The sequence below is a fragment of the Erinaceus europaeus genome, chromosome 4 (assembly GCF_950295315.1).
Source record: "Erinaceus europaeus chromosome 4, mEriEur2.1, whole genome shotgun sequence".
Lineage (NCBI taxonomy): Eukaryota > Metazoa > Chordata > Mammalia > Eulipotyphla > Erinaceidae > Erinaceus > Erinaceus europaeus.
In genome coordinates this window covers 66,455,712-66,474,773 of record NC_080165.1, presented here as the reverse complement: position 1 = coordinate 66,474,773, position 19,062 = coordinate 66,455,712, and the positions used below count along the sequence as shown (strand labels likewise).

The 19,062-nt window shown below is 45.7% G+C and overlaps 1 protein-coding gene across 2 annotated transcripts in view; it reads right to left on the bottom strand.

The window, feature by feature from the left end:
- CIMIP3 (ciliary microtubule inner protein 3) overlaps nucleotides 1–19,062 on the bottom strand; it is a 38,958-nt gene that overhangs the window by 7,789 nt on the left and 12,107 nt on the right. Inside the window, exon 1 of one of the 2 annotated variants that reach the window (XM_060189825.1) lies at nucleotides 6,405–6,510. The exons of the other annotated variant lie outside the window; for it this stretch is intronic. Within the exon in view, the coding sequence (XP_060045808.1) occupies nucleotides 6,405–6,413 (9 nt within the window). The 5' untranslated portion in view covers nucleotides 6,414–6,510. Of the gene's footprint in view, nucleotides 1–6,404; nucleotides 6,511–19,062 lie in introns of those variants that run through there. 2 annotated transcript variants of the gene reach the window in all.

Genomic DNA, 19,062 nt, shown 5'->3' with positions numbered 1-19,062 from the left:
GGCACCCTGGACATTCTGTGCAGGCTGATTCTGTGTAGCAGGGCTGTCTTGTTCATGCAAGGATGTTTAACAGGAGCCATGGCCCCTTGTCACTCTACACTACCCTCTCCCAGTTATGACAGTCCAAAAATATCTCTCAGTATTGCTAATGCCTTTGAGGGCAGGTTTTTCTTTTTCCCCCTACCAGGATTATCTCTGGGATTTGATGCCTACATGACTCTATTGTGGCCTTTTTCCATCCATCACCATTATCATTAGTGACATTGCTTCATTGCTTGTGAAGCTTCCCCACTGCAGGTGGGAACTGGGGTCTTGAACCTGGTAATGAACACATGGGGTAATACGTAAGTGAGTGTTGCACTACCACACAGACACTGTGTCGATGTTCTGATTCTCAATGTTGAGGCTGACAGGCTGGCCCTGCAGAACCCTCCCTATTCTGGGCCACAGAAGTGACTGGAGTTTCTCTGTATTAAGTATGATGCTGAGGATATGGTGCCCTGGTCCTCCTGCCATGGTGATGGTGGTGGGGGCGGGGTTCATGGGACCATGAATATATAAGTGTGATGCTCTCTGAACCACCCTTCAATCTTGGCCACCAGGACCCTGCACCTCAGGTTCAGGAAACTGGTGTCAGGGGTGACAGAAGTTAAGTGTTTTCAGGCACGCAAGTTATATTGTGCTGTCTCTCTGCCTGCTCTGCAAAGTTTTTAACAGCTGTTTGAGATGTTATTCATTTTTGGCTTTTGTTTGTCTATTGTTACTATAGTATTGTTGACCTGGGTTGATTTCTTTCAGAGAGAGAGGGAGAAGGAGAGAGATACTAACTACAGCACTGAAGCTTCCTCCAATATTATATTGCTCCCATGTGGTCTACTAGGGGCTTGAACCTGGGTCGTGCACCTAGCAAAGCAGATGTCCTCCCAGGTGAGCTATCAAGTTGACACCATGTTTCAATTTCTTGTACGGGAACTGGGGTTTAGAGACATTTAAGCTTTTTTAAGTTATACAGTGAATGGGAGTCAGGCAGTAGCGCAGCAAGTTAAGCGCAGGTGGCACAAAGCTCAAGGACCACTGTAAGAATCCAGGTTGGAGCCCCCAGCTCCCCACCTGCAGGGGAGTCACTTCATAGGTGGTGAAGCAGGTCTGCAGGTGTCTTGTCTTTCTCTCCCCCTCTCTCTGTCTTCCCCTCCTCTCTCCATTTTTCTCTGTCCTATCCAACGTCAATATCAATAACAACAACAATAATAACTACAAAATAAAACAAGGGCAACAAAAGGGAAAATTAAATAAATATTAAAAAAATTTTTTTTAAGTTATATAGTGAACGAGGTGGCAGAAAGAACCTTGCCCAAGTTCCACGGTGGGAGACTAGTTAGTGTGGGAACCAGAATTTAAGCACACCCCTCTGGATCTGTCCCAGTCCACATTCTAGCTTGAACCCACAGCTGCTACCACAGGGACCTGGGGTGTCTATCACCTCAAAGGGATGAGTCTCTCAGAGAAATTGGGGCAGAGGGACAGTGCCAGGGAGGAAGAAGAGGAAGAAGAGGGGAGGAGGAAGTGGGGGAGGAGGAAGAGAGCAGAAGGAAGAGAGAAAGAAGGAAGAGAAGACACCAAAGTGGAGGAGAAGGAGGAGGAGGAAGCCAGGAACCCCAACTTGCCCTGCCCCTTCCAGGGCCCCTGCCAGGTTCCAAGTGACTAACCTCAGATGGTTGAGAACATCCCCTCCCTGGGGCAAGCACAGCCAGGCTGGAGGGAGGGTGGAGCCCATTGCATACTTTCCAGGTTAACATCTGGTTTCATGTAACCATTTCCTCCCCTCCCAGGTCCTCCCTGTCAGATGCAGTGTGTGTGTGTGTGTGTGTGTGTGTGGTGTGTGTGTGTGTGTGTGTGTGGTGTGGACTCGGGCATGTGCATGCATCTAAGTCTAGGGAAGTGGTTCACAATGAGGGTGGAAGATAGTTTACACCCCCACCGCAATGGGATATTTGAAAATGCCAAAAATAGTTGATTGTCACAACTGAGGGACACTACTGTGTCTAGTGGGGCCAGGATGGTGACTGAGGAGATAGCTCAACTAGTAAAGCACTGGACTTCCATGTCTGAGGTTCTAGTTGAACCCTTAAGAGTGGTGCTCTGACTTGTCTCTCTCCTCTCTGTCATACTTCCCCCCCCCTCTCTCTGACTTAATAAATACAAGTAATCTAATGTAGAAACAAAGAAAAGGATGCTTCAGTGGAGAGATAGCATAGCAATTTACACAACTAACTTTCATGTTGAGGCTCTGAAGTCCCAGATTCAACCCCCAGCCCCACCTACCACCATAAACCAGAGCTGAGCAGTGTTCAGACACATACATACATACATACATACATACATACATACATACATACATACATACATACATACAAACAGAGCACTGCTCAGCTAGGGCTTCTGGTGGTGTGAGGGGTTGAACCTGGGACCTTGGAGTCTCATTATCTTTCATAATAAATAAACCCTGGGAGAAAGGGCCAGGTGCTAGCATACCTGGCAGAGTCCACACATTACAGTGCACAAGTCCTGACCCCAACCTGCAAGTGGAAGCTTCATAAATGGTGAAGCAGTGTTGTAGATGTCTCTCTGTCTCTCCCCCTTTCTATCATCCCTTCCCTTTCAATTTCTGTCTATATCCAAAAAATGATAATGATAATAAAAAAATTGATGATGTCTCTATAAAGTAAAAAAGAAAAGCATTCAATGTCAACCCTTCATCCTCATTACTCGGTGAGACCTTTCCTTTCTCATAGGACTCCTTAATTCCATTTTGGGTGGTCCACTTCCTAACAAAACCGCAAAACCTAGATATAGACCAGGTCCCATGAGATAGGGCATATGTACACATGTATCCATAAGTTAGGGCAAAATATATACCTGAAAGCAAAAGTGCACAATAGTCTGCAGTGAGTCAGTATATGCAGCAAGCAAGTAGAAAGACCTAAAAAGACACCATTAAGTTCCTAATGAAATAGTGTCTACTTAGACTTAGATACCCTCCTCACCTACTTCCTATTATACTTCCCTCACTCTCACTCCAAAGCTATCCTTATCAAAGCAAGGACTACAAAAGCTGAATAAAAGCAAGAGACTGGCATACTTTAATGATGACTCTTTAGTCACTATCAGGCCACCCCATCAGCTGAGGCCCTAGTCGGGGAATCCTGAGATTCCCAAACAGACATGATGGGCCTAGATCTCGAATAGATCCCTCTCTCCATTATTACAGGTCATCTCTACCAGGAACAACACAATAGACCCCTTTGTGGGCCCCCATAGGACCTTGCCCTCAACATGGATCAACAACAGTAGAGAATGTTCCATCCTCTGAAGGGAGGCTGGACATTATATTCTATGTTTCACCTGAGGAAGATGAGTCCTGAAATTGGGGCAGCTTGGAACATTCCTACCCATGATCACAGAATGTGAGCCCAAATCTATAAGGTTGCAGAGGTCACATAGGCTCCTAAGATGAATATGGGCCCCAGATCAGATCAAATCGATGGGGTTTATAGTCAACAGTATTTACACACCTTTCCCATACTAGGGAGTTACTTTCTTCCCTGATCCAGCTTTCTGGTCCTTTTTTGAAGCCATGACATCATCTCCCCAGACAATAACTTGGATCCACCTGCATATCAGATATCAGGCTCAGGAAAATAATAATAATAATAATAGTATAGTCATGGGCTCTTTGGAATATAACTAAAATAGGACTACTAGCTATCTACAAATGGAGACAACCCCCCCACACACACTCTTCATCTGCACTATTCCAGCCTTTAGGTTCATGATTAGTCAACAATGTGTTTGGCTTTATAGGTTAACTCTTTTTTCAGTCACCAGGTTCCAGATGCTAACATGATACTAACCGGAATTCCCTGGGCAGACAGCCCAACCTATGTGTCCTGGAGCCCTGCTTCCCAGAGCTCCACCCCACTAGGGAAAAAGAAAGACAGGCTGGGAGTATGGATCAAGCTATCAAAGCCCATGTTCAGCAGGGAAGCAATTACAGAAGCCAGACCTTCCACCTTCTGCACCCCACAATGACCTTGGGTCCATACTCCCAGAGGGATAAAGAATAGGAAAGCTATCAGGAGAGGGGATGGGATACGAAGCTCTGGTGATGGGAACTGACATTCACCTCCAGCGCCTCGCTCTGAGGTAGAAGCCCTGTGTCCTGTCGAAATGCACACTGAGTTGGACGAAGCGGTTGGTGAGCTTCCCCAGACACCTGCAACTGTGAAATGTGCCTGGGCTTTGGGGCTTCACAGTCTGGGCTCAGGGCCTGACTCTGCCCTTACTAGTCAGGCAGCCTTGGGCAAGTCCCTGAGCCTTTCTTTGAGTTCCAGTTGCCTCATCTGCAAAGGGGGAGAGGGCTAATCAGGCTGTCTACTCTACTGTCTTGTTGTGGGGGTGCAATGAGCTGTGGGAACTACAAAAATACTCAGCAAGTGCTAATTATTATTAGCCTCATGCCACAGGTGTACCTGGGGTTTGAAGTCTTTCACCTGAAACTTTGGAGCCCACATATGCCTATGGGGGTGGGTGGGGGGTGACAGTGTTGGGATTAAGGCCTCAGCTTCGTCCTGAAGTTCTGTAGTGTGGGGGTGGTGCTGGAGGAGGTCACATACCAGGTCCATCACCCCACTAGATACATGAGTTTTCAATAATTCATAGGACTCTTGGCCTAAATACTCCTACCTATAAAGTGGGAACAGCAAAGCAGGGAAGAAAACATAATGGCTATGCAAAACGATTTTCATGCCTGAGGCTCTGAGACCTGCAACATAATAAGCCAGAGTTGAGCAGTGCTTTGGTAAAAACAGGCAAGCAAATAAACACTTAACAATGTGGACTGCACAAAACAGTTCACATGAAGTGTCCAGACATCTTAAGCACTCAGAAAATTTAAGCTGTTGTCACTGTCACCAGTTTGCTAGCAATTAGGATAATGAAACAAATATTCCAGGTAGCTTCTTGGAGGAGAGGACACAGAGGACCCAGTTGAATAGGATGGTGGTCCACTTCCTGCTCCCTTCCTGGGAGACAAGGGTGGTACCACAGTAAGGGAATAAGAGTGGAGGCCAGGTGGTGGCACAGGCAATAGAGAGAGCTCATGCTTCCATGCATAAGGTCCAGGGTTCAAATCTTTCCTGAAGGGGGTGGGAGAGAAGCTTCACAAGCAGTGGAGTAGTGCTACAGGTGTCTCTCTGTCTCTTTCTCTCTACCTGTCTCTCACCCTTTAGTTAAAAAAGGGAGGCAGGGGGTCGGGTGGTGGTGCACTGCGTTAAGTGCACATAATGCTAAACGCACGTACTGGCATAAGGATCCCTGTTGGAGCCGCAGGCTCCCCACTTGCATGGGGGGAGGGGCCTTTACAAGCAGTGAAGCAGGTCGGCAGGTGTCTATCTTTCTCTCTTGCTGTCTGTCTTCCCCTCCTCTCTCAATTTCTCTCTGTTCTATCCAATAGCAACAACATCAACACCAACAATGGGAAAAAGATGGCTTCCAGGAGCAGTGGATTCATAGTGCAGGCACTGAGCCCCAAAGATAACCTTGAAGGAAAAAAAAAAGAGGAGAGGGGGATCGGGCGGTAGTGCAGCAGGTTAAGAGCATATGGTCCACCCAGCGTAAGGATCTATGTTCGAGCCCCCCACTTCCCACCTGCAGGGGGTCACTTCACAAGTGGTGAAGCAGGTCGCAGGTGCCTGTCTTCTCTCCCCCTCTCTGTTTCCCCTCCTCTCTTGATTTCTCTCTGTCCTATGCAACAACATCAAAGGCAACAATAACAATAATGATAACAACAAGGGCAACAAAATGAGAAAAAAATGGCCTCCAGGAGCAGTGAGTTTGTGGTACAGGCACTAGGCACCAGCGATAACCCTGGGGGGTGGAGTGAGGGAGGTAAATGACCACCAAACACAGAATCTCAGCAATAACCCGATGACAAAAAATAAGATAAAGTAAAATTAAATTAAGCACCGAGGCTGGCACCTAAATTTGTTTGTTTCTTTACCAGAATACTACTCAGTTCTGGCTTATACTGGTACTGGGGATTGAACTGGGAATCTTAGGTCCCTCAGACATTAAAGTCTTTTTGCATAACCAGTATGCTATTTCCCTAGCCCTCTTAAGCCCTTTTTAAAGAGGCTGCTGTCTCTGCCTGTCTCTCACCCTCTATTAAAAAAAGGGGAGGCAGAGAGCCAGGTGGTAGTGCACTGAGTAAAGCGCACATAGTGCAAAGTGCAAGGACTGGCGCAAGGATCCTGGTTGGAGCCCCCACCTGCATGGGGGTCACTTCACACAGATTTAGTCTATCACACTTTCCCTTGCTCTGATTTGTCCCTATGATGCCATCCCACCTGAGGCATTCTGGATTAGGTCCTTCCTTGTGGTGGTGAGGTGAGAACTTCCGGTGGTCTGGGGCTCCAGAAGTTTCCAGGGACTCTGGGGAGGGTAATGGGAGTGGCCAGGTGGCATGAGCTTGCACTAGCCTGAAGTCATTGTGATGACTCTTTGACAGCACAATTCCTCCTATCTTCCCATGGAGGCACAGGGACAGGAGTGGGGTGGTAGTAGAAATTTCAGCTCAAAAAATGGTCTTTCAACCTTGGAATTGATTCACCTTGTAATTCCCTTCTTCCCACAGTTTCTAGGAACTGTGAACTGTGGTTTAGGAGAGAGAGGAGGAAATATCCCTAGCAATGCTGGTGTCTCTAGAAGTCCTTCTATTCCCCCCCAAGGTCCTCAACATATAAGAAATCACTGGCAGGAAAGAAATGTACCAGGTCAATTCTCTTCTTCAGAGTAGGGGGTAGGTGGGTGGGTGGATGTGTGGGTGGGTGGATGTGTGGGTGGGTGGATGGATGGATGGATGGATGGATGGATGGATAAATGGATATGTGAATGGATACATGGATTTATACAGGAGTGGGAGAGTGGACTGGTAGGTCAATGGATGTGGGAAGGTCAATTGAAGGTAGATGGACAGACCTCCTAGTTGTATCTCTCTTCTTTGCCTCATCTCCTCTTTCCTCTCTCTATGCAGTAGCTCTTTTTATTTATTTTTTCACATACTTTCAAGTTTATTTAGGAAAACTGAGAACATTCACATGTTAGGGCATGAGAGAAAGAGACAGAGAGAGAGAACTGAGTTACCACTTACATGGTGATCTGGACAGAGAGCAGACAGAAAGAGAGAAGTACCTCATTTCTTAAGCAAGCTTTGCTCTCTCCCCTCTGAAGTTTGTATATGCTGCCCCTCCCTGGAACCATTTCAAACTAGGGGTTAGACATGAAAGGATTTATGGGCTAGGTAAATAGGCAGGTTGCTTGGTGTGGTGCATAGGCCAGTGGATGATAAGTAGCTGGGTGGATGGTGAGGGTGGTTGGTTGGCTGTGTACAGAAGATGGGTTTGCAGATGCAGACTCTTGAACTGGAATCCTAGTTCTGCTATCTGACTACGTGTGATTGATCTCTCTGTCCATGTGCTCATTTATAAAATGGATGAACCAAACAGCCCTACCTAGTAGGGTTGGGCAAAGCATTTAGGACAGTGCTGGTGCAGAGTAAACCCTCAACATGTATCAGCTGTTATTATATGTGGGTAGGTAATTGGCCTGATGGGTGGGTGGTAAGTGGACTGTCCTGTCCCCACCTTCAAAACCTAAACCCTTCCCACCTCTTCAGGGTCCAATGCCCCCAACACCAGCACTTGGTGGGTACCTCCCAGGACTATGTAAGAAATCCCACTGGTAGGGGTGGCCTGTATGTTTTCCATGAGTCAGGGAGAAGGAAGAGCAGTAGGGGAGTGACACTGGGCTGGCTAGTGACTTCCTGCCCTCTGCCACACTGGCTCAAGCTGTGCCAGGACTTGCTTCCTTCGTGGCCCTGTGTCAGATCTGACTATTGCTTATGGGGTAGACTTTGGGACCCACAGACAGATAGGGAGTTAGGTTGTTGATGACTTGTGCTCAGATCTCACACCCAGATGATAATGACCCCTAATTTCCAAAGGAGGTTGGCAAGAAGAACGGAGGAGGAGGAGGAGGAGCTACAGTCTGGGGATCCCCTGATCCCCAAACACTCTGGAGTGATGCTCTCTAGCTTGGGGGAGAGAGAGGAGGTAGGAACACAGATTTCAGGTGGGATGGCCTGGCTGAAGAAACCATAAGGGAGGAGGAGCCCAGGAGGCTAGTAGGTCTTAGAGGACTCAACCTAAGGTGGATGGAACGCTGGGTTGGTTATCTAGAGACCTCAGTGACCTGACTGAAGTCCCATCTCCTGAGACTCAGTCTCCCTATGTGTACAACAAAGACAGTAGGAGTCTGCAAGATAGCTCACCTGGATAGTGCACCTGCTTTATTATGCACTGGGAGAAGTATTGGAGCTCCCACACCCCATCCCACCCCTGTGGAGTGGTGAGGCCCTAGTGATCACAAAAAGAAAGTAAGGTTATGGGTTGCCTCTACCTTGGACATTAGAAGTGGTGGTGGTGGTGGTGAGGAGTTGATTTGCATCCCAAGGCCTTTGGGCAGGGGAACCCCCAAATGACCATAGAACTGAGCCCTGCCAAGAGAGTGCCCAGTCCAAGCAGTGTTACCACACAGTGGAAACTGCAAGAGTGGCTGGAGAGACTCCTCTAGCCATCACCGTCGTTTATTTATTTATTGGATAGAGACAGAAACTGAGGTAGAAGGGAGGATGAGAGAAGAAGAGGGAGAGGGAGAGAGAGACGGAGACACCTGCAGCACTGCTTCACCTCTTATGAAGTGGTGAAGTTCAAGCTGGGGACCTGAACCAGCTTCTTGTGCATGGTAACATGTGTGCTCAGCCAGGTACCAACTGATCATTAGTTCTTAAAAACAAAATAATATATATAGTTTTTAATTTTTTAGAGAAAGAGGCATAGAAATAGTGAAAGACAGCAATGAGATACCACTTCACTCCTGTGAGAATGCCATACATCAGAAAAGACAGCAGCAACAAATTCTGGAGAGGTTGTGGTGTCAAAGGAACCTTCCTGCACTGCTGGTGGGAATGTAAATTGGTTCAACCTCTGTGGAGAACAATCTAGAGAACTCTCAAAAGGCTGGAAATAGACCTACCCTATGACCCTGCAGATCCTCTCATGAGGATATATCCTAAGGAACTAAACACACCCATCAAAAAAGACTTGTATATGCTTATGTTCAAAATAGCACAATTTGTAATAGACAAAACCTGGAAGCAACCCAGGTTTCCAACAACAGATAAGTGGCCGAGCAAGTTGTGGTCTATATACACAATGAAATACCACTCAGCTATTAAAAATGGTGATTTCACTGTTTTCAGCCCATCTTGGATGGAGTTTTAAGGAATCATGTTAAATAAGATGAGCCAGAAACAGAAGAATGAATATGGGATGATCTCACTCATAAGCAGAAGTTGCAAAACAAGATCAGAAGAGAAAACACTAAGCAGAACTTGGACTGGAGTTGGCGTATTGCACCAAAGTAAATGACTTTGGAGGGGGGAGGGTTCAGGTCCTGGAACATGATGGCAGAGAACCTAGTGGGGATTGTATTGTTATGTGGAAAACTGAGAAATGTTACACATGTACAAACTATTGTATTTACTGTTGAATGTAAAACATTAATCCCCCAATAAAGAAATTTAAAAAAAAAAAGAATGAAAGAGACCACAGCACCAAAGCTTCCACCAGCATGATAGGGACCAGCCTCAAACCTGCGTCATCACATGGCCATGCAGCTCACTATCCAAGTGAGCTATTTTGTCAGCTCTCCTCCCCCTTTCTTTTTTCTCCCTCCTTTTACTCCTTCTTTTCTTTTTTTTTAAATATTTATTTTATTTTAGTTATTTTTTATTTTTATTTTTTTATATTTATTTTATTTATTTTTTCCCTTTTGTTGCCCTTGTTTTATTGTTGTAGTTATTATTGTTGTTGTTGTTGTTGGATAGGACAGAGAGAAATGGAGAGAGGAGGGGAAGACAGAGAGGAGGAGAGAAAGATAGACACCTGCAGACCTGCTTCACCGCCTGTGAAGCGACTCCCCTGCAGGTGGGGACCCGGGGTTCGAACCGGGATCCTTATGCTGGTCTTTGTGCTTTGCGCCACCTGTGCTTAGCCCGCTGCACTACAGCCCGACTCCCTTACTCCTTCTTTTCTTTTTCTTCTTCCCTCACACTCTCCCTTCCTTCCTTTCTTACCAGAATACAGTTCAACTCTAGCGTATGGTGGTGCCTGGGAGTGAACCCGGAACCTCTAAGCACTAGGCATACAGGCCTTTTTCATAACCATTATGCTATTTCCCCAGGTCCTCTCTTATTTCACCTGTAAACAACTGAATGACTAGAATCAGAGCTTCTCAGCCCACTCAAATCCCACCTCTGCTTCTTCTCTGCTGCGCAGCTTATACAAATTACTTAGCCTCTCTATACTTCAGTTCCTAATCTGCAAAGTAAAGATGTTAATAGTTTACCTAGAAGTTTCCTTGCAAGTGCTGTGTGAGCTAAGACCCTGCTACAAGGCAGGTGCTGGCAGCTATCTTATTATTATTATTTCTAAACTCTAGAGGACAGATTCAGTCCTGCCTTCCTCTTTTCTCTGACTCTCTGCCACACTGCAGGCATGACCTCATTTCATTCATCATTAAAGTTCCTGGAAGGTAAGAGCTGCCGTCTATGCTCCACTGTACTCTGTGGGTGTTTGGGAGTGAGACTTGGGCTGATGTGGCACACAGGAATGTCCACAGACCTCCCTACGTGCGTACATACAGCTTCCACGCTCCCGCTCACAGGCAGGCAAAGAGTGTTTAGTGTCCTGTTCCTTTCTTGCTCTAAGTGGGCTTTATTACTAATATGTTCTCTCTGCAACACCCCACCCCCAAACACACACACTTGCTGTGTGCTCTGAGCACATCATTTCACTTCTCTGATCTGTGTTTGCTTTTCATTTGGACCTCAAGCTACAGAAGGCTGAGTTATTCATACAGCTTGTTCCATGGAGCACTGTCATCACCGGTCCATGAAGGTTTGCTCTCTAGTATTAACATACCCACCCCCCTTATCTCCATTCTCCAATCACATTCCCCACCCACCCCAGCCAAAGGCAACTATTCTAATGTGCTTAATAAGCATCTTCTTGCTCGTATGTCTTCTTAAAAAACACACACTGTTGTTTTGTGCTCAGGTCTTTTCCTTTCTTTAAGTGGCACTGTGTAGGCTATATTTCTTCTGTTGTTTGCTTTAATTGCTACATGCTGGGTTTTTTGTTTGTTTGTTTGTTTGTTTTGTGAATTTGGGTCTTGCACAAGCATTATTTCATGAGAGAGGGAGAGAGAGAGAGAGAGAGAGACCACAGACCATAGATTGACCCCATGGTACTCCAGTGTGGTGAACCCTTGGGCTGAAATGGCAAGCTATCTCCGGTCCTCCTCCCTTTTCTGTTTTTGTTTTGCTTTTTTTTTAAACCAGAGCACTGTTCAGCTCTGGCTTATGGTGGTGCAGGGGATTGAACCTGGGACTTTGGAGCCTCAGGCATGACAGTCTGTTTGCATAACCATTATGCTATCTACCCTCCACCCCCCCTTTTCTGTTTTTAAGATCCATCTAGTTCCTTGTCTCTAACTGCTGTGTCATCAAGGAGTGCACCTGTTCCATTTTAACTCCTTACTTCCCCAGGCATCACCACCAGGTTTCTACACACACACACACACACACACACACACACACACACACACCTACCTCTATCCACACAAACCACAATACAGAGTCATCACACCCATATCTCCTTAAGAACCTAGGGAATCTAGGTCCAGGGGGTGATGCATTGGCTAGAGTGGTAGACCTAAAAAAATGAGGTTGGATGTTTGATTCCCAGCACTTCATGATTGGGCCCTCCTCAATCGCTATCGAACAGGCCATGGCCGGTGCGCCGCTATGTTCCATCGCTGGGGAGCCAGAGACGACCCGAACTGCCCCTGCGGCTCCAGACAGACTATGACCCACATAGTCAACGACTGCCACCTCTCCAGATTCAAAGGAGGTCTTGAAACTTGACATCAGGCTCAACCTGACGCTGTTGCCTGGCTACGGAAGCAGGGCAAACGCTAGAAGAAGAAGAAGAATGGGTCAAAATGACATTCTTGTTCTCATTTTCTCATGTCAATAAATAAGTAAACATTTAAAAAACTTTTTTTATTATCTTTATTTATTGGATAGAGACAGCCAGAAGTTGAGAGAAAGGAGGAGAGGGAGAGATACAGAGAGACACCTGCAGCACTGCTTTACCACTCCTGAAGCTTTCCCCCTGCAGGTGGGGACCAGAGGCTTGGACCAGGGACCGTGCGCATTGTAACACGTGCACTCCACCAGGTGCACCACCACTGGTCCCATATGTAAACATTTTTTAAAGAGCCTAGGTGAAGATTTCTTTGCAATGTATTAAGAAGAGAACTAGGGCTGAGGAGATAGCATAATGGTTATATCAAAAGACTGTCATACCTGAAACACTCAGCATTACTATAAGCCAAAGAACTAATCAGTGTGCTAGTAAAGCAAAGAAATAGATGAACGAATGAATGAATAAATGAATGAATGAATGAATGAATAATGAAGAGCAGAACTGATCACTTCTAGCATGTGAGCAGATGCCTTTTGAGTTCTTCTTTTCCCTGTCCATATAAGCAGTGAACTAACCCTTCTTCACTTGCAGGGCTGGCTTGATAATCGTGGGGTTAATGTAAGCAGAGGAAATGCTTAGTGCTAGCTGAATATGACTACTGCTCCTTCCAGATCTCAGTGATAGAAAGACAGACACACAGACAGAATTTGGGTGCAGAAAGGATTCAACTCAGGGCTTGAAGTCCCAGGTTAAGGGTTTCTCTCCTACTCATGTGGAAGGCATGTGGGTTGTGTAAACTTCTAGAAGGAAAATACTGACCTTGAATGCTAGGCCCCACAGAGGAGAGGGCTGTGCCCTGGAACGTGACTGTGTCCATTTCCCACTGCTCTTTCCAGAGAACCAGAAATAAGTAGTCTCCTCACACAGGAGATGCCAGACACCCTCACCAGCTGTTCTGCCTCTGCCAGGCAGCAAGTGTTTTAGCCAAACAGGAAACCACACTGGATTATCTGCTCCCACCATCTCATTTTGAAGATGGAAGAACTGAGACTCAAGCAAGTGCCATGTTTTCACAGGAGGTTCATGATGACAGCAGCATTCCATGTCTCTGCTTTCAGTGTTCTAAAAAGAAGGAGGAGGAGGAGAATAAAGGAGGAGAAGGAAAATAAAGGGGGGTCAGGGCAGCCTGGAAGGTGGTACAGTAGCTAGGGCTTTGGACTAGGCCCGAGGCCCCCTGGCCTGGGAGGTAGTACAGTAAATAAGGCACTGGATTGTAAGACATGAGGCTCTGAGTTTGACTCCTGGCATCAAATGTACTCTGGTTCTCTCTCCCTCCTCCCTTCCCTTTCTTTTAGTTATTTATAAATAAATCATAAAAAAAAAAAAATTCTGCATCTCACAATGACCTTGGTCCATACTCCCAGAGGGTTTAAAAAATAGGAAAGCTCTCAGAGGAGGGGATGGGATATGGAGTTCTGGTGGTGGGAATTGTGTGGAGTTGTACCCCTCTTATCCTATGGTTTTGTCAATGCTTCCTTTTTATAAATTAAAAAAAAATTTAAGTATAAAGTTCATCCCTGAATTCAATCTCTACATTAACTGTGCCATTTTTTGTTCTCCCCCTCCCCCTGCTCCACTAATAGATAAGTTCTTGGTTGGGGGAGAGAGAGGGAGAGAGAGGGAGAGGGAGAGAGGGGGGAGAGAGAGAGAGAGACCACCTGCAGAAATAGCTCAACTGGAAGAACACTGGAGTTACATGGCTAAGTCTCCTGACTTGACCCCTAGCACAACATGTTCTAGAGTGGTGCTCTGGGTTCTTTATTTTTCGCTGCCTCATGTGAAACTCTCTCTCTCTCTCTCTCTCTCTCTCTCTCTCTCTCTCTTTCTCTCAATAGAATAACACTCTTCTAACCTCTTTGCTAAGATACAGATAGAACTGGAAGGAATCCTACCAAGCAAAGTTCCTCAGAAGCAGAAGGACAAGTAAAAGCCAGATGATCTCACTTACGGGTGGGATATGAAAAATAAAGCAAGGAAATAGATAAAGTCAAATAAAAACAAGGTCTTAGAGAGGAATGACATATTCAAAGTATTAAAGATAAGAATTGCTTTGGTAGAGACCCTACCAAATTGTCTTTCAAATATGAAGGAGAAATAAAGGTCTTCTTGATCATCCAGAAGCTAAAGGAATTTACCACCACCATCAATCAATCCTGCCTTGCAAGAATTACTGAAAGGAGTCCCACATGAAAAGAAGCAAAGGAATTCAACTCTAAGCCAGGTGATCAGTGGTAGAACAGAACCAGGAACACAAACAACAACAACCTGAAAGAACAAAGAGATAGGAAAGGGTAGGACAAAATGGACAGAATGATAAAATCAAACACTGGTGGATCAAGATAAACTTAAAAGAGACTGCTGTAGATATTATAAGTTAGGCATAACACCTGTGGCAGGCAACCACAAAACAAAATACAGAGCAGAGACTCACAGGAAGCATAAATGCAGTAGATGAGACTGTCATAGAAAACATCCACACAAAGTGGCAGGCAGAAGCACTTATATGTGGAACCTAGAGGACTGAAACACACAAATTTGCAAAAGAAAAAAGAACAAAACACAAGCCCAGAAGCAAACAAACTGTCTCTAAGATTTTGTAAGAACTATGGTGGTTATCGATGGGAGGATGGGGACACAGAATTTTGATGGTGGTTGTAGTGTGGAACTATACCCTGTAAACTTACAAACTTGTAAACCACTGTTAACCACACACACACACACACACACACACACACAAAATGGCTTGAGTGGGCTGAAAGTGATACACCTGGTTGAGAGCACAAGTATAACAATGTGAAAGGACCCAGGTTCAAGCCTCTTGTCTTCACGTGCAAAGGGGGAAGCTTCACAAACAGTGAAGCAGTGCTTCATGTCTCTCTCTCTGTCTCTCTTACCTCCCAATTTCTGTTTCTATCCTACAAACAAATGGCTTGATTAAAAACAAACAACAGGGAGTCGGGCAGCAGTGCAGTGGGTTAAGCACACGTGGTACGAAGCATAAGGATCCTGGTTCGACCTCTGCCCCCAGCTCTCCACCTGCAGAGGAGTCCCTTCACGGGCGTGTTGGCCTTCAAGGTGACCTTGTAGGCACCTGCCCTACCCTGTGTCCTGTGCAGATGGAATTTTCCTTCTTAAGGTTCTTTGTTGACTTGGCACTGCTCTGCTCTCTTGTAGCTTCTCGTGGCCTCTGTCACCTTTATTGCTCTGTTTAGGATCGCCATGTCCAAAGGGCAAAGAAGGGGAGCCGGAACATAAAAGTACCAAGTATCTACTGTGAGACAGGCCCTTAGCTGGGTTCCATAACCCACTAGCTTATTGAATCACATAACAACCTTACAGTAATAGCTCCCATTTTTTCCAGAAGAACAAACTGGGCCTCTGCATATTTCCCTGGACCTTCCAGTGTGGTGTGGGCCAGGCCCAAACTTGGGTCATGTGCCAGAAGGCTGCAACTGCCAAGGTCCGAGGGTCACACACCTGATAAATGTCAGAGATAGATCCAAATCTATTGCCTAACAAGGCCCTCTCTTATGATGTCATTGCCCCATCAACAGAGCCCACAACTATAGAGCGGAAGGAGTCTCTCCCAGCAATGCCAAGCACATAGCTCCTGACCTAGACCCCCTACTCTCAAGCACTAAGTCATGCCTTTCTCTGAGCCCCACTCAGGATGAAGGCATCCATGTCAGACAGAATTCCTCAAGGCTGGACCAAATCTCTTGGCTCCACACAGCCCAAAAGAATGTAGAGAAGCCCACCTCCCCTGTGGGCCCAAAGAAAGGGCAAGGGCTGTTCTGGTATGATGTAAATCCTGCCTTAAAGAAGAGGTTGGGGGAGTGGGGCGGTAGCGCAGCGGTTAAGCACAGGTGGCACAAAACACAAAGACTGGTCTAAGGATCCCGGTTCGAGTCCCCGGCTCCCCACCTGCAGGGGAGTCGCTTCACAGGCGGTAAAGCAGGTCTGCAGGTGTCTATCTTTCTCTCCCCCTCTCTCTGTCTTCCCCTCCTCTCTCCATTTCTCTCTGTCCTATCCAACAACAATAATAACTACAACAATAAAACAACAAGGGCAACAAAAGGGACTAAATAAATAAATAAATAAAATGTCTTTTAAAAAAAAAAAAAAAGAAGAGCTTGGAAACTACAAATTGTCTCCAAGACTGCATGACCCTTTAAGTGTGTGTGTGTGTATGTATGTTTGCATGGTAGGGGGAGGCAGGGTGCGGAAGACAGAACATTAGTGGTAAGTGTGGTGTAGATCTATAGTCCTGTAGGGGACCAGGCAATGGCACACTCAGTAGATCACACATGTTGCAGTGAGCAAGAACCCAGGTTCAAGTCCCAGGTCCCCACCACCTGCAAGATGAAAGCTTCTCCAGTTGTGATGCAGTGCTGCAGGTGTCTCTCTTTCTTCTTTTTCTTCCTTTATTGGATAGGACAGATAGAAATTGAGAAGGGAGGGGAGATAGAAAGGGATAGAAAAAAATACCTGCAGACCTGCTTCATTACTCATGAGGCATCCCCCTGCAGGTGGGGAATAGGGGCTTGAACCCAGGTCCTTCCACATGGAAATAAGTGTCTCTCTCTTTTTTTAATCTCCCCCTTCCCTATTAATTTCTCTGTCTCTATCCAACAGATAGATAAATAAAGAACTAAAATATTTTTAAAAGAACTACAGCCCTGTAATCTTGTAAGCCACTATAAAATCACTAATAAAAACTTTAAAATGGTATATTGCACCAAAGTAAAAGACTCTGCGGTGGATGGTGGCATGGGGGGGGGGGGGTGTTCAGGTCCTGGAACAGGATGACAGAGGACCTACTGGTGTCGTTTTCGACGGGTTAGGTTGTTTTCGCCGGGCTGGCTTCACGGGCAGGTAACAGACGACCAGGGACTCATAGTTGAGCTGTAGGCAGTATCTCTTTATTCATGCAGGACGCAGCACAATCTAAGCCGAGCTGAGCTAAACTAAAGGTAAAGTACTCTAAAACTCACAATGCTGTCTTTATATATATACTTGACAAGTAGGGTGGAAACAGGGTGTGACATAGAGAGGGTGGAGAGAAAAGTGACTGGTGACAATCAGAGTGTGACAAGGAGGGGGGGTGGAGCAAAAACATATCATGAAACAGTGGGGATTGAACCAATGCCCTGGAGGGAAGTGCTTGTTAACAGCGGTTATATAAATAGAATGAAGTGGTTATGTAAATAGAATAGTGTTAAGCAGGGGGGATTTAAACCAAATGAAACAGAAGGGGTCTCATGCATACCAACAATTCCCCCTTTCTTTTTAACTAATGGCCATTGTGGGGTGAACAGAAATGTATATCGTACAGGCGTTTTCAAAACAACTGGCATAAGACATGGAAAACAAAATAGGCGAGCAGCAATAACCAGTGTGATGCCAAGTGGAGCTTTTCTTGCCTCAAAGGGCAAGGCCTAGCAGGCGAAAGGGCATTTCTTGCCTCTGGGAATGCTTCATGCCTCTGGGGGCATCTCTTGCCTCAAAGGGTGTTTCCTGCCTCTGTGGGCATCTCTTGCCTCTTGGGGCGCTTCATGCCTCTGTGGGCATAACCTAATAAGGAAGGGGAGCTTTCTGCCTCTGGGACAGAGCCTGCAGGCGAGGGGACATGGTCTATAAAGTCTCAAGGCAACTGGCTGAAGTTAGTCTTTGAGAAACACAGCAGCGTGTACCAGTAAGTCCGATGGAGGTGTCAGTCCAAAGTAGCTGACCACAGAAGAAAATGCCAAGGGATGAAACGCTGTACGTCTGTCTTGATGGGGAATGTCGGCCACCAGAATTCTGCTTTTCTGTAGAGAGTGAACTTTGGAGTCTGTGAATCTGTTTCTTCAGGTCGTGCCAGGTCTCATCATTGGTTTCCGGGGGCGATGTCAGAGAACAGGGGTCCAAATGGATTTCCAGAAATTTTCATTTGAGTAGATGCTTTTTCATGTGAAGACTTTGACAGCTGAAATTCACTTACTTGTCAAACAAAACTTGTAGCAGATTAGAAGTTTACTATCATTGATAACTCCATTAAAATTGGAAGTCCTTTCTAGTATGATTTTAAGGTTGTTTAAACAGTTTAAACTCAATAAAATGTGGAAAGGTAAACAGAAGAACCACGGTTAAAAGCCTTAGGCATGAGAATAATTAACATAATCATTGCACTATCTGCCCCACCCATAACTCATACAGTTTTCAGGATTAAATGTTTCAGATTCATGTCAAGACGTAAAAGAGAAATCAAAGGAGGGAAAAAACAATTTTTTGGATTGTTTCTGGATGTCTCTAGAAATCATGGCTGCGTCCAGCATTTTTTTTTAAGTCAATGTTAAAATTCAGTCATTCAAATCATTCTCTTATGAAACGCAACTTGAACCAGATTATCAAGATCTCACCATGTAGGATTAAGAATCCCCGGAGGGCGACCTAGTCCAAAAAGGTCCTCGAAATTCCATTTAGGGTGTTTCTGACTGTTCCTGCTGGATTGCTTCAGGCACCCATTTTTAAAAGCGTCTTCCCATTGAAGAAAGAATCCAATCAGGAGAGTAGAACTAACCACATGTCTCCATACTTGGGAACTGCCAGGGTACTCGAGAATGTTCTTCAAATTAGAGTAGTCCTTCTCCATGGGAAACATTCGAGAAGAAGTCCAGAAAGTTCCAGGGGAAATCCCCATGCATATCCCAAGGTCTACGATCACGGTCATAAAGAACCAAACTGTGGCCCGGAGCAAAATGTAGTCCTTTTCCTCAGGAAACATGGGAGAGGGAATCCAGAAAGTCCAAGGAGAAATCTCCGTGCATCTCCCAAGCTCTATGATCCCGGTCAT